This window comes from Panthera leo, chromosome B4, assembly GCF_018350215.1.
Source record: "Panthera leo isolate Ple1 chromosome B4, P.leo_Ple1_pat1.1, whole genome shotgun sequence".
NCBI lineage: Eukaryota > Metazoa > Chordata > Mammalia > Carnivora > Felidae > Panthera > Panthera leo.
Window position 1 is genome coordinate 89,046,042 of NC_056685.1, and position 14,271 is coordinate 89,060,312.

The window sequence follows — 14,271 nt, forward strand, 5'->3', positions numbered from 1 at the left end:
CTACACTCTCATATCCCTGGTACCTCAATCTTCACGATTTCAAGTTCCAGTAGGCTGGCCGACAAATATTTATTAGTGCCACCGTGGGTTGTGCACATGGAATTAACAAAGAGCCTGCTGCCCACGCTTTATTCCCATTTTTGTTTTTTTTGTTTTTTTTTAGTTGTTATTAGAGAGAGTGTGTTTGTGTGTGTGTGTGTGTGTGTGTGTGTGTGTGTGTGTGTGTGTGCACGTGTGCACATGCATGCAAACAAAGGAGGGTCAGAGAAAGAGAGAAAATCCCAAGCAGGCTTCGTGCTGTCAGTGTAGAGCCCTACTTAGGGCTCCATCCCACAAACTGTGACATGACCTGAGCTAAAATCAAGAGTTGGCTGCTTAGCTGACTCAGCCACCCAGGTGTCTCTTGTTTTCTTTTTCTTTAAGTTTTTTATTTGAAACATTAGTAAACATTACTTTTAAACACAACACTTTCAAAGCAACTTACATCTGAATAATCATCTGTACCTTTGTCACTATAAATATTCTCCAGACATGTTCCAATCTAATGTCACACCATCTTACACATGTTCTTAAAGTTCGTTTTTAACATCTGTTACAGGGATTTCAGCTTAGGGGACATTCTCTTTGCTCCTTTCTTTCAAAGCTAGCTCTGGAGTAATTCCCCATACAACTACATTTCTCTTTCCTTAGAGTTCCTCTTTCCGTCCTTTACCTACACACAGCCAAAGAAAAGGAGAATGAATTGTAGAACTAGAACAATTATACCTTTCGTATTTTTAGTACAGCCTTAGTTTTAAGTAGTTTGCCCGATTTTCAGACCATTTGTCCCAATATTTGTCCAGAAAATAGTTTCCATAAGCATTTCACTTCAGTGCTATGACTAAAATCTCACGTATAAAATGAGTTTCTTCTAAGTTATAGTAGATTTACCCCCTTGAAGGGAATGGAAAAGAGAGAAAGCTGTGATTCCTCAATTAATTTGCAACACTGTGTAATAAACTGACAGCCCCATATAAATTTTCCTAGCTTTATTTAAAATCTTTCACTGACAGTTTACTAGGGAATAATTCACAGACTATTCTAAAAATATATTCCTCACACAGGATATTTTCAACTGTAATGAACAAGATTTTACATAAACCTTGAAACAATTTTCATGACCTGGGTAATTGAGGGAAGTAAGAGATGTTTTGGTTATCTACCTCAGGGTTGAAAAGTCATATTTCCCTCAAGAATCACATTCCCATAATATCATTGACTACAGCAGAATCCCAAGTCATGTAAATCTGTGATCAAACCATTATGGACAATTATCAGATGCTTTTAAGACCTGGTATAAGATGTGGAGCTTGATAACTACTTAATCATAGTTACTATTTCTGATCTTCTCTGTGGCTTTAACTTCATTTTTGCTTAAGTATCTTTTAATTTATTTAAATGTTTCTAACTTACCTGCAACCTTCTGTTGATGAAGTTAACAGTAGAAGCCTAAGAAAAGATAACTGCCATTTATCCATTAAACGATAGTATCATCTTGGGCCAAAATTGAAAACAGGGATCATTTGTCTTTCACTGAAAACATATTTTTAGAAGCAGTGTGTGTGCGTGTGTGTGCGTGCATGCGTGCGCGTGTGTGTGTGTGTGGTTTCAGATAAGCTTTAACTCCCCACAGGAAGCAACTTGATCCAGAAGAATACCAAGCAGAGTGAGGAGAGTTTCTCGAAAGGGTCTAGAAGTGAGTCATGGGCTAGGGCACCCTAGAAAGGATGGCGAGCTCAGGGTGGCTGATATTCACGAAAGTGCATGTTGCTGGCTTGTGCTGAGCGTTGCTTTGAGGACTGTGGATTTGCAAAGAGGATGACTTCAACCTCTACCATTCATTTAGTGAAGCCTTTGGATGATCTGTTCTGTCCCAGGCACTGTGCTAGTGACTAGAGATATAAAGATTAATAAGCTGGCTCTAAACTCAAGTTGCTTCCCCTATAGATGGCCAACATCGCCCTCTAAACAGTGAGGTAGGTGCTTGTGAGAAATGGGTTTGGCATCGTGCTCCTCATTATCCAGCACAGGCGAGGTCACTGGCATCTCTCTGTACCAGGAGCGAGGGGTGTCATGGCAAGATGCTCTGCTTCTGCTCCTGCCTTCTGTGCCCTGTGCTGGCAGTATGGCGCTATACCCTTGGCTAGTTAACTCTGGCACTGATCTGGTCTCTGTGTGTGTGCACATGCATGTGTGGTCTCTGTGCAGTAATATTTCACACATCTGAAATGATACAGTGCTGTAAGTGAAATGCATCTGAGGTCAGTGATGGCAAGAAGTAAGTAGGTAAGTGGGGAAGGGAAGGCAGAGCTGGGAGCCATCTTCACACATGGATTGATGAGTCTTAAAGGTTGAATGGGCCTGAGGAAGGTGCAAGGCACGGTGTCATAAAATAATGTTTGTGTTAGAGGTTGGACCGTGTTCCCCCAAAATGTATGTGTTGAAGTCCTGACCCCCCACTACTTCAGAATATGACTTTGAAGACAGGGTCTTCACAGAGGTAATTAAAGTGAGGTCAGTAGGGTGGACCCTCATCCAGCGTGATTGGTGTCCTTATAAAAAGAGAAAATTTGCGCGCAGAAACAGAGAAGGCCATGTGAAGAGACACAGAAGATGATCATCTTCAAGCTAGACCTTCCCTCATGGTGCCCATAAGGAACCAAGCCTGCCAGAACCTTGACCTCAGACTTGTAGCCGCCAGACCCGTGGGACGATAAACTGCTGTTGTTTAAAGCTCCCCAGGGGCGCCTGGGTGGCTCAGTCGGTTGGGCGTCCGACTTCAGCTCAGGTCACGGTCTCACGGTCCGTGGGTTCGAGCCCCGCGTCGGGCTCTGGGCTGATGGCTCAGAGCCTGGAGCCTGCTTCCGATTCTGTGTCTCCCTCTCTCTCTGTCCCTCCCCCATTCATGCTGTGTCTCTCTCTGTCTCAAAAATAAATAAATGCTAAAAAAAAAAAAAATTTTAAAGCTCCCCAGCATGCGGGACTTGTTCACAGCAGCCCTAGGAAACGAATAGTGTGTTTAGAGAATGAAACCAAAACAACTGTTTTGTCTTCTGCGATGATTGTAAGGTCCTGTGAGTAAAAAGGCAAAAGAGCCAGTCTGCAGAAGCCCGAGACAGTCCCTTCTTCTCCACGGTTCATTTGGATTGTCATCTCAGAGTCCAGGCCACCTGGGCACTCCTCCACTGCGGTACATTCTTCAGGTTTTTCTTCATTCCTTGTCACGTTGTTGGCCTCTCCTGCCAAAGCTCACTGCGTTTTCCTGCTGCTGATGGGGAATCATTACAAGCCTCGTATCAGCTATTTCATATTTGCCTCATTATATTCCCTCCTGTGACTTATTAACATGACTAGTGTGTCAGAAGCTGGTGTTATTCTTTGTCGAGAACATCCCATGGGATAATATGTAGTCCCAGCCATCGTGTTTGGTGTTTTCTGTCACATCCTTTATTTTTTATGACAATTCCAAATTTAACCATGACACTCTTGCTTCCGAAAAGAAAATTCAGAAAAGGAAAAAAAAAAAAAAAAAAAAAAAAAAAGCGGTGTTGTTAACAATGGCAGGGAATCACGAGGCTGCCGCTGGGTCCACAGTTTGTGGGCCTGTTACCATGGGCCCTGGTGGGTGTGGATCCTGTCTAGCCCCTGGGCGGATGGTACTGCCTCCAAGACCTGGGTCAGTAAGTCTGGTGCTGGGACAACGGTTCACTTCAAGACCCACGGTTGGTCCACAGTGTGTCTGTTACCAGGTGCTTGAATGGGTGTGGCACCCTTCAATTACCTGGACAGGTTTCTGGCCGGCGGGACTGGCCCTGTACCACAGATGAATGCAGCTGGCACAGAGTCACAGGTCCACTTCAGGGTCCATAGCCAGGACCAAGGTAGGCAGGCCTGCCTCCAGGAGCACTGAGAATCATGCTTTCTAGCAAGTCACTGAACATGCATGACGGCTCCATGACCAGTGCTGAGAGGGACTGGAACTGCATCATGGGTTTCTACACAGTTCATAGCTAGGACCAATGTCAGCAGGCCTGTTACCTGAGGCGCAGGTAAGTGTGACTCCTCATGGGTCCCTTGGCAGGTACTTCTGGTCGCAGGACCAAAGCCAAACAAGACTGTTACAAAGCCCACAGCGGGACTTGGCTGTTTCTGGCTCAGTAGCCAGGACTATGGTTGGCAAGCCTCCCACCTGGGCCCATACCTACTTTCTCAAATTGGTCCTCCTCGGTCCTGGGCTCCACCAAGGTTTTACATGTTCCTACCTGGGTCCCAAAGCTCCCACAAATGCACTTCTGTCCACAGATGGCTGCCAGATCATTGTTGTGGTGGGGCAAGAGGGAATAGTAGGGGATCTCCCATTTTCTCGTCTTGCTGATGTCACCTCTAGGGTGGTGAGTGTTTTCATTCAGCCTATAAATATGTAATCATGACTTCTTAAAGCAACCACTTACAGTATTGGATTTTTTTAAAGTAACCATTAATCTGTTCTTTTCCAGTAATATCTCTCCTTTGCATTATGCATATCCCCAGCAATAATGAACAAGTCTGTTAAATTTCTTTGTGTTTTTTGTTTTATTTTATCACATGCCCTCTTTAAGCATCCAAACTAACACTGGTTGCCATTATTTCTTCTCTAAACGGTATTTTCTTGTTTAAAAGACAAGAGTAATTGAAACTATTTCTCCTTCCTGTAATAGTAAACCAAGTCACTCTGCTGATCATTTCACATTTCACTGTCCTGGACAAGGTGCCTGGCCAAGCCTGAAGCCCATGGCACAGGGAACCATATGTTCCCAAAGGGAAGAGCATCAAATATTTTTGAACAGGAATAAAACCCACTGATTCTGAACTATTAGTGCCCAGATTATTTTGGAAAAATAAACAGACATTCTCTCTAGAAGATGGTAGCTTCACCCTGGGCTTCAAGTAACTCTACCAAAACGTCCAGCAGACAGATATCACAGAGAGATACCTGCAGGAGCTCCAAATATTGAGGGTATCAGAAACAAACTGTAAAAGAGCTACTTACTGTGTTCAAGGAGATAAAAGCCAAGCTTAGATTTTGGCAGAGAACTATAACCTATTAACAGTGAAAGAACAGATTTCAAAATGTACTGGATAGAAATTCTAAAAATGAGAACTATAGTGGCCCAAGTTAACAAATCAGTGGATGATTTTAACATCAGATTCAACACAGCTGAAGAGTGGATTATCAAAGTGGAGGACAGATCAGAAGAAAATAATTAAAATGCAGCATGGAAAAACAAAAGGGTAGAAAATGCAAAGAGAAGGGTAAGAGATATAGAGAACACAGTCATGTGTCATGTACTAATTAAATTCCCAGAAAGGAAAATGATAGAAAAGAGAGACAATATTTACAAAGATAAAGGCTAAAAATTTATTAGAGTTTATGAAAAATATCACACAATTCAAGAAGCCCAAAGAAATCCAGGTAGAATGTATTTTTTAAAATCCTTATGTAAACACATCATGGTAAAACTGTAAGATACTCTAAAAGCACCTGTAGAAGCATGCAAAGTAACAATAGACTCACAGCAAACTTCTCATTCAACAGGAACATAGAAGCCATAAGAAAATACAGTGGTATCTTCAATGTATTGAAAGAAAATAAACTGCCAACAAGTTTCATAAGTGAAAGTGAAATAAAAGACATTTTCTAGTCTACAGAAACAGTTTACCACCCGCAGACTCATGCTAAAAGCAATTTCTAAAGATGGGGGATTACTCTTAAAAATATAAGGAATAGGGGCACCTGGGTGGCTCAGTCGGTTAAGCATCCAACTCTGATTTCAGCTCAGATCATGATCTCATGATTGTGTGATCAAGCCCTGCCTTGGGCTCTACACTGAGCGTGGAGGCTGCTTGAGATTCTCTTCCACCCTCTCCCTCTGCCCCTTACCCCACATGCATTCTCTCTCTCAAAAAATAAAAATGCTCATCAAAATAAAAAGCTTCTGCACAGTGAAGGAAACAACCAGCAAAACTAAAAGGCAAATTAAAAAGCTCCTAGAAGAGGGGCATCTGGGTGGCTCAGTTGGTTACGTTTCTGACTCTTGATTTCATTCAGCTCCCGTCATGATCTCAGGTCAGATTCATGAGTTTAAGCCCTGCTTCAGGCTCTCCACTGACTGTGTGGAGCCTGCCTGCAATTCTGCCCCTCTCTCTCTAACCCTCCCCTGCTCATGCTCTCTCCCCCTCTCAAAATAAATAAATAAACATTAAAAAAAAAAAAAAACTCCGAGAAGATAACATAGAATAATATCTTTATGGCTCTGAGAAAGGAAAATATTCTTAAATAGGACACAAAAACCATTAATCATAAAGGAAGAGATCGGTAAATTGATTACATTAATGGTTCATCTAGATACTATAGAAAGTGAAAAACCAGAGCATAGTGTGATAAGATATTTGCAACACATATAACTAACAAAAGACTCATAACCATATCTACAAATAAGTAAGAAAAAGACTCATAGCCCAGTAGAAAATTGAGCAAGAGATTTGAGCAAAGTATTTCCAAAAGAGGAAATCCAAATTGCCTTAAACACATTATAATGAGCTCAGTCTTGGTCATCAGAGAAATGCATATTAAAACCACAATAAGATACTCAACACCGTGGTTTAAATTTAAAAACTGATAATACCAATTCTTGAGGATGTGGAGTAACAGGAATTCTCTGTGTTGGTAGGAATACAGATCAAAACAGTTCTGGAAAACAGTCTGACAATCTCTTTAAGCAGCACTTCTGCTCATGGATGCTATGGCATGAATTCATAGCAGTCTTACTCTCAGTGGCCCAAAACTAGAAATAAGTCATCTATCAACAGTGAAAGGGATGAATTATGAGGTATTCCTACAATGAATAGCCAGCATTCCGCAATGAAACACTGTACTCCCAAGAAATGAATAAATCTTACTACATAAAGTTGCACAAAATAAGGAAGACAAAAATTATACATGCTATAGGATTCCATGCATATGAAGTACAAAAAGGCTAAAACTAATATATAGTGTTAGAAATCAGGATAATGACTACCTTTGGGGAGGAAAAAGAGGTGTGTGGTAGTTGGGAGAAATGAGAGGATCTTCCCAATGTACTATATTTCTTGATCTAAGTGGTGGTCACCTAAGTGTTCACTCTGGTAATTTATCAAGCAATACACTTATGGTATGCATATTTTTCTTTGTGTATTTTCACTTCCAATTGAAAAGGCTATTTGAAAAAAAAAATGTAACTGAGAGAGTACCCAGTGACACATGAGTTTTATAAGGATTCAAATACAAAGTAATAACCTCTTTAGGATAATGGAGAAGAGAGCTTGTCTTTGTATTGGTGATAGCGGGTGTTATTTACCTGTCTGTCTTTCCTAGTAGACTCTGAACTTCTTGGGGCAGGACTTGTGTCCTCATCTCTGCCTGACAGAGTAGATTCTCACTGAGCGTGCGATTCACGAAACGATGTCGTAACGTGCGAAATATGTTCCTGTTCCCAGGTTAAGAAAACAACTGAAGCCACCTTGCAGACCATACAAGATATGGTCACCATTGAGGACTATGATGTTTCTGAATGCTTCCAGCACAGTCGGTCCACAGAGTCTGTGAAGTCTACTGTCTCTGAGACCTACCTGAGTAAGCCCAGCATCGCCAAGAGAAGAGCAAACCAGCAGGAGACTGAGCAGTTCTACTTCATGGTGCGCCTGTTACTTCCCAAGCTACTCTTGGGGCTCAGATCTGGGGTCTCCAGACACAGCCTCTAGAGTTGACCAGATCACCTGGGATCCTTTATTAAAATATGGACCCTCGTCTGCCCTCAGAGTTCTGATTCTGTTGGTCTGAGATAGGATTTAGGAGTTAGTACTTTTCTTTTCTTTTTTTTTTTTTTTAATGTTTTTATTTTATTTTTGAGAGAGAGATAGAGTGAGAGCAGGGGAGGGGCAGAGAGAGAGGGAGACACAGAATCTGAAGCAGGCTCCAGGCCCTGAGCTATCAGCACAGAGCCCAACGTGGGGCTCGAACTCACAAACTGTGAGATCATGGCCTCAGCCGAAGTCGGACACTCAGCTGACTGAGCCACCCAGGTGCTCCGGGAGTTAGCACTTTTTTAAAAGTTCCTTGGATAATTCTGAGAGGCCAACAGATTTAAAGAGGCCTGCTATAAAACTACTTTTAAATTTTAATGTATATGGTCACCAGGAGAGCTTGTTAAAATGCAGGGTTTGATTTTAGTAGGTCTGAGGAGGGAGGGCCCTGAGACTCCGCTCTCTGATGGGCCCCCACGTGATGGCTGGTGCTGCTGTTCTGTTCAGACTACACTCCAAGGAGCAAGGTTCTAGGATCTAGAAGATAAAAGGGCTGGATTATAGGTATCCTATGGGAAGTTCCTTGAGAACTATATATTTTTAAGTTAAAAATGAATCTTTCCTCTTGCAGAAACTCCGAGAGTATTTGGAAGGTAGTAATCTCATCACAAAACTTCAAGCCAAACATGACTTGTTGCAGAGGACCCTTGGAGAAGGTCAGTTATCTGAAACAGATGGGAAGGTGACATGGACCACGTACTGTGTCACGTATCTGCTCCATAAAGACTGTGAGCTGTGGATTTGTGTTTGAAGAAGCAGAGAACACTGTTTAGATTGGGCTTTTGCTGTATCTGTAAAAATCAAGTTCTCCCTGGAACTGTCTTCTTTATAAGCTTGGTGCTAACCTTGAGGAAGAGTAGGGAAGTCTAGCGAGGGCTGAAAAGCCAACACAGAGCTCCAGAGGAAGGATCGGCAGAGCGTGATGCTCCTAGCTGCCCCTGCACCCAGACACTTCTTCCTTACCCTCTGGGACTTCTCCACCCTTCCAGCTCCACCCCAGTTGTTTCAGTGGGCCAGTATTTGTTGTCACATCTCATGCCTTATTGTTCTCTAGAAACTGGTTAAACCAGTTTGGGAAACTTTTTTGTTTGTTTGTTTTTTTCCTTCCCAGAGACATTGATGTTACTTGAGAAATAACCTAATGAAGTATACTGCTATGGCTAATAATAGGAACAAAAACAGCAATAGCTACCACTTCTATAGGGCTCTCTCTGTGCTAGGCATTGTTCTAAACTATGCATTGAACTGGGCTATTACTTTCCCCGTTTTTACAGATGAGGAAACTGATGGGGAAAAAAGGGGATTCTAGGCAAAAGGGACAGTGTAAATGGTATTGTTTCCCTTTTCATCTTCTTGAAATTTAAAGGAAAAGATAAATATAGGCAAAGTCCCTTTTTTAAGTGCCTCATAGTCTGTAATTTTATCTTTTATTGACACTAGATCTTGTTACAAGTTATAAAAAGTGAGAGAATATGAATGGGAGTAGGAAATGAGGGGACTGAGTTGTGTAACTCAGACCAAAAAGAAGTTGCTGCTCTTTGACCTAAACTCTTGTCTCCTACCATTCTAGAACCTTCCTACCAACCAAGTTTTTTTCATCACCTTATCTCCTGGTTTCCTCCAGGGAATGACCACTTGGAGAAAGGTCATCATGACCTAAGTCTCCCATGTATGACAGTAAGGATGCCAGATTCTAAGATGAAAGGCTGATTGCACTTAGGGAAAAAAAATTCACATTTAAACTACTAGACACTGTCTTAAAAAAGAAAATCACCAAATACAGTATGTGAACTGTCATTAGATACTAAATCAAAAAAGCAAAAGTTAACAAAAGGCATTTTAAGGACAGTTGGGGAAATTTAAGTATAGACTGTATATTAAATGACATTATTGAATTAATGTTAATTTTCTTAGATATGACAGCGGTGTTAAGATTATAAAGGAAGATTCTTATTCTTAAGAAATGCTTGCTAAGTATCATAACATTTGCAAGTTACTTTCAAATGATTCAGGAAAAAAAAAGATAAAGACAGAAGAAGAGAGAAGGAAATAAGGCCAGTGTGGCAAAATGGGAAATCTAAGTGAAGGGAATATGAATGTTCCCTGTACAAGGCTTTCGACTCTTCTATAATAGAGGCTTGAACTTTTTATAAAAAGCCTTTTTTCTTCTTTGAATCATGTCCTGAGTTGTTTTTTTTTTCCTTCAGAGTATCCTATAAGATCATTTTTTCCATCTGCCACAAAATGCCTGATATTTCAGTGATGCCCCCAAGGTCAGTTGCCAGTCCCGAAGCATCAATTATCGTAAGTGTAGATGAACGCTTACAGGCACAGAGTCCTTCCCTACAGGACTTGGTACCACTTTAGAAATCGTGAGTTGGAGGGAATTAAGTAGTGGGTGAATTCATTCTTGGCACTTCATACGGACACATGTGTTAATTCACTTGGGATCACATTCCGAAACTTTTATGATACTCATTCTACATAGATTCCCCTATGTCTCCCGGAGAGAAAGCCCCAACGGTTCATATTATTTTACATGCCATTATTGGATAGGGCTATATTTTAACCAATTTGCTGAATCTACATGCCAGAGTCCGTCATTAGCTGCTGTAATGCGTAAAGCCGTTTTGTACCCTGTGAACTCGAAGCCAGGATTTCTTTATCTTGGAATTTCTCTCAATGGGTTCCGGTATCATAGTGACACTCATGTGTGGGTGTACCAGGCCGTCCCCAGATTGGATTGATTCAGGAACTGGATGGTTCTCCTCCAGTGGCATCAGACACACCAGCCTCTGCCCACTTGTCGAAGACCTTTATGCTCCCCGGCCCTACCCCACGTGTGGGCTTGGCAGCCTTCCACACCACTTGTTGGTCACTGCCTTGCCACGATGCTGGCAGCTTTGCCCAGAGAAAAGCTGGGCCTGGAGAATGTGCCCGCCTTTAGCTGGACCGTTGTGAGCCCCCTGACTCTCCCTGCAAGCCCCGTTCGAGTTAATAGGCTGATACCAAAGGAGACTGGGAGAGTTAATGGCGCCTGTCCCATAATGAGATAATCCAACGGTGAGCCCTTACGAAGGAATCCAAGTCTGGGTTTGGCTAAATAAGGTTAGTAGCACAGGATTCAATGGTGTGTTTGGGGATAGTACTGACTTTTTTATATAAAACTCACATCCCTGAATTATGCTAGACTCACTGCTGCAAAAACTGCCTTCATAGTAAAACAAATAGAGCCTAACCCAGGGATTTAGCAGTTGATCGTACACAGCTGAAACTGTAACTACAGACATGTGTTTGGCCTGTCTTACTGCTTGCTTTTGGCAGCCTACCAGCGGCCCAGTAAGTCCTTTGATTTACAACATTGCAAAACAACTAGACTGGGCTCTTAAAGGGGTACTGTCAAAATTGAGAATTACAAATCTTTGAAAACTATTGAAATGACAGCAAACACATAATGAGTCGTTAAGACCAAAGTCATCACCTTCTTCAGCATCCTTCAGCAATACTATTATATCCTTTTGTGATGTCCTTTGTTTTTAAATCGGAGAAGTTAGGTCAATATAGTAAATGAGGTGTACATCCGCAAAACTGAGGCACTGAAATTGTTTCTTTTTCTTCTTATAATGAGCCTTCATGTTCACACTGGCTTCTTTGTGTGCAACCTTGGAGTTAAGGGGGGGTGTAAGTATCAGTGCAGTTTTCCCTTAAACACAGAAAACTTGACTCTGGAAGCTGAGTTCCATGTTAGATTGTTTGTAGACCTGGGCATAAGGTGTCTTGATCAAGGAATTAAATGGGTTATCCTCATCCAGTCCATTTCCTGTCTTTGAGTAAGAGTACAAACATACTTTCAAACGAGAAGCTGATTGTGAATAATTATGTTTTTTAGAAAAGCAATGTATTCTTTTAAAAAAAAAATTTTTTTTTAACGTTTATGTATTTTTGAGACAGACAGAGCATGAACGGGGGAGGGTCAGAGAGAGGGAGACACAGAATCTGAAACAGGCTCCAGGCTCTGAGCTGTCCGCACAGAGCCCGATGCGGGGCTCGAACTCACGGACCGCGAGATCATGACCTGAGCCGAAGTCGGCCGCCCAACCAACTGAGCCACCCAGGCGCCCCGAAAAGCAATGTATTCTTAAGAAAGAAAAAGGACTGAAAACTCCAGGAGTCCTCATCAGTCATTCATTAGGGACCCAATCCTGGGTGCCTCCATTCAGTTTGAGCTGTGCACATTTTAAATGTTTCATCCAGTTGGGGTTTTTTTGTTTGTTTGTTTTTAATCTCAGATCGCCACCAAACAATATTTTGGTTTTCCATTTTGGTCTGTGATGATAAAATACACTTGAGTGTGAAAAATAATTCACTTCTTAATTCCCAAGTGAAATGGTCAGAATAGTCAACATAGGTGTTTCAGCAAGAACAAGATAATCCTGGGTCATGGGTCATTTTTTTTTTTCCCCTCCAAATGGCTTAGAGTGTGGGATGGGGTGGGGGTGGGGGAAGAAGTTGTCTGTTGTTTTTAATAATTAAATAGTCTTCCAAACAAAGTGATTGAAATCTAATCCTCAAACCACTGGAAGCTTTCACATTTCTCTGGGAAGCAGTTTCTTCTAAGCTTGTGTGTTATTGATCTATTAATGATGATACTGATTAAAAAATAAAACCTCATTCATCAGTTGAGTCACACTCAGTACTATTAGCTGAACAAAACAATGGAAGTGGTGGGCAGTTACAATATGAATGATAGTTTTTGTGAAGCTTGCTCTTGGTTCATTAATTGAAATGTGTCTTTTATAGGTTTTTAATTTTTTATATCATACTATTAACCATGGAGGGGTGGAGCAAAATGTTTTTAAGCCATTTAATATGTGATCTTTTTCTAAATCTAGAGAATATTTGGTTGGGATATTTTAACAAAAGTAGCAAAATTTTTCAGTTATATAAAACATTTCATTTCTAAGGAATTATTAGTATTTTCATCGCTGAATCACTTAAAAGTGATTAGCCTCTGTTATCCAGTTTAATTTTATAGATACTTTAAAATTTTAACTTAATATGTATTATATACTTCAGTAAATCTTTTTGGTGCTTTGTATATGACTTTAGCCCTGTGGGACAGAGCATAAGGCATAATCTGTACCTTTCTTTTAGGATCTTTCAAAGTATTTGCTAGGGAATAAAACTTACATTTTTATTTTATTATTTATTGTTATTATTTTAGAGAGCACAAACACATGCACGTGGGAGAGAAGGGCAGAGGTGGAGAGAGAGAGGGAGTGAGAGAGAAAATCTAAGGGGCCCAACACAGGGCTTGATCCCACAACCCTGGGATCACAACCTGAGCAAAATCAAAAATTCGACACTCAGCCAACTGAGCCACCCAGGCGTCCCAAGACTTGTATTTTTACAATATATTACTTGGGAGCTTAGGTCTAGATTTAAAACAAACCTGGACCCTCAGGTCAGACCCATCACATACTAGCAGTGTGACCCTGAACAAGTCACTTACCTACTGTGTGCTCAGTCTCTCCCATAAAATAAAAAGAGCCAGTACCTACTTCCTAAGGTTGTTGTTAAAATTGTGAGTTAGTGTACAGGAAGTGCTTAGAACAGTGTCTGATAAGTATTGGACATCATTGCTGTTTTTACTGTTGTTAGTAATACACTTTATGTCATACTTGTGTGATAATAAAGTATGCAACATGACTACAGCACAGGCCAGCTAGTTTCTCTGCCTTCAGCCATTTGCTCATTATTTTTTTTAATGTTTATTTATTTTTTGTGAGAGAGAACACACAAGTGGGGCAGGGGCAGAGAGACAGAAGGAGACCCGGAATCCGAAGCAGGCTCTGGCTCCAAGCTGTCAACACAGAGCCCACCGCAGGGCTCAAACCCATGAACTGTGAGATCATGACCTGAGCTGAAGTCGGACGCTTGACTGACGGAGCCACCACCGAGCTTAACCAAATGGTGCCCCCCACCCCCCACCATTTGCTTATTCTACTGACTCATCCTGGGTGATCTCAGCTAGCTTCTGTGGCCCCACAACAACCTAGATTGTGGGGACTCTCAAATCTTCATCTCCAGCCCTGTCTTCTGTCTGTGCTTTAACCCTGTGCCAAAGGATAGCCAGTAAGACATCACGTGCCACACTCAGCTCACTGCCCTCCCCACTTTCTAGTAGACTGTCTCTCCCACTTAGGAGTAGCTACCAATTACTCTGGAGATCTCTGTCCACCTTCTCCTTTTTCTTGTCCCCCAAAGTAGCAAAAGGGAAGGGGCTTAGAGTTAAAAGATAGAGTTGAGTAGTGGGGAGAAAATCAGATTGTTCTCCTTTCCTCCCACCCT

The 14,271-nt window shown here is 41.6% G+C and overlaps 1 protein-coding gene across 6 annotated transcripts in view; it reads left to right on the plus strand.

The window, feature by feature from the left end:
• SRGAP1 (SLIT-ROBO Rho GTPase activating protein 1) overlaps positions 1–14,271 on the plus strand; it is a 282,321-nt gene that overhangs the window by 214,178 nt on the left and 53,872 nt on the right. For 5 of the 6 annotated variants that reach the window (XR_006204927.1, XM_042947053.1, XM_042947054.1 and 2 more), the window contains exons 9-10: positions 7,555–7,752; positions 8,492–8,576. Coding sequence is in view for 5 of the 6 variants with exons in the window: in XM_042947053.1 (XP_042802987.1) it covers positions 7,555–7,752; positions 8,492–8,576 (283 nt within the window). In the remaining variant the exon portion in view is untranslated. Of the gene's footprint in view, positions 1–7,554; positions 7,753–8,491; positions 8,577–10,127; positions 10,339–14,271 lie in introns of those variants that run through there. The other variant, XM_042947058.1, reaches the window with a different exon arrangement.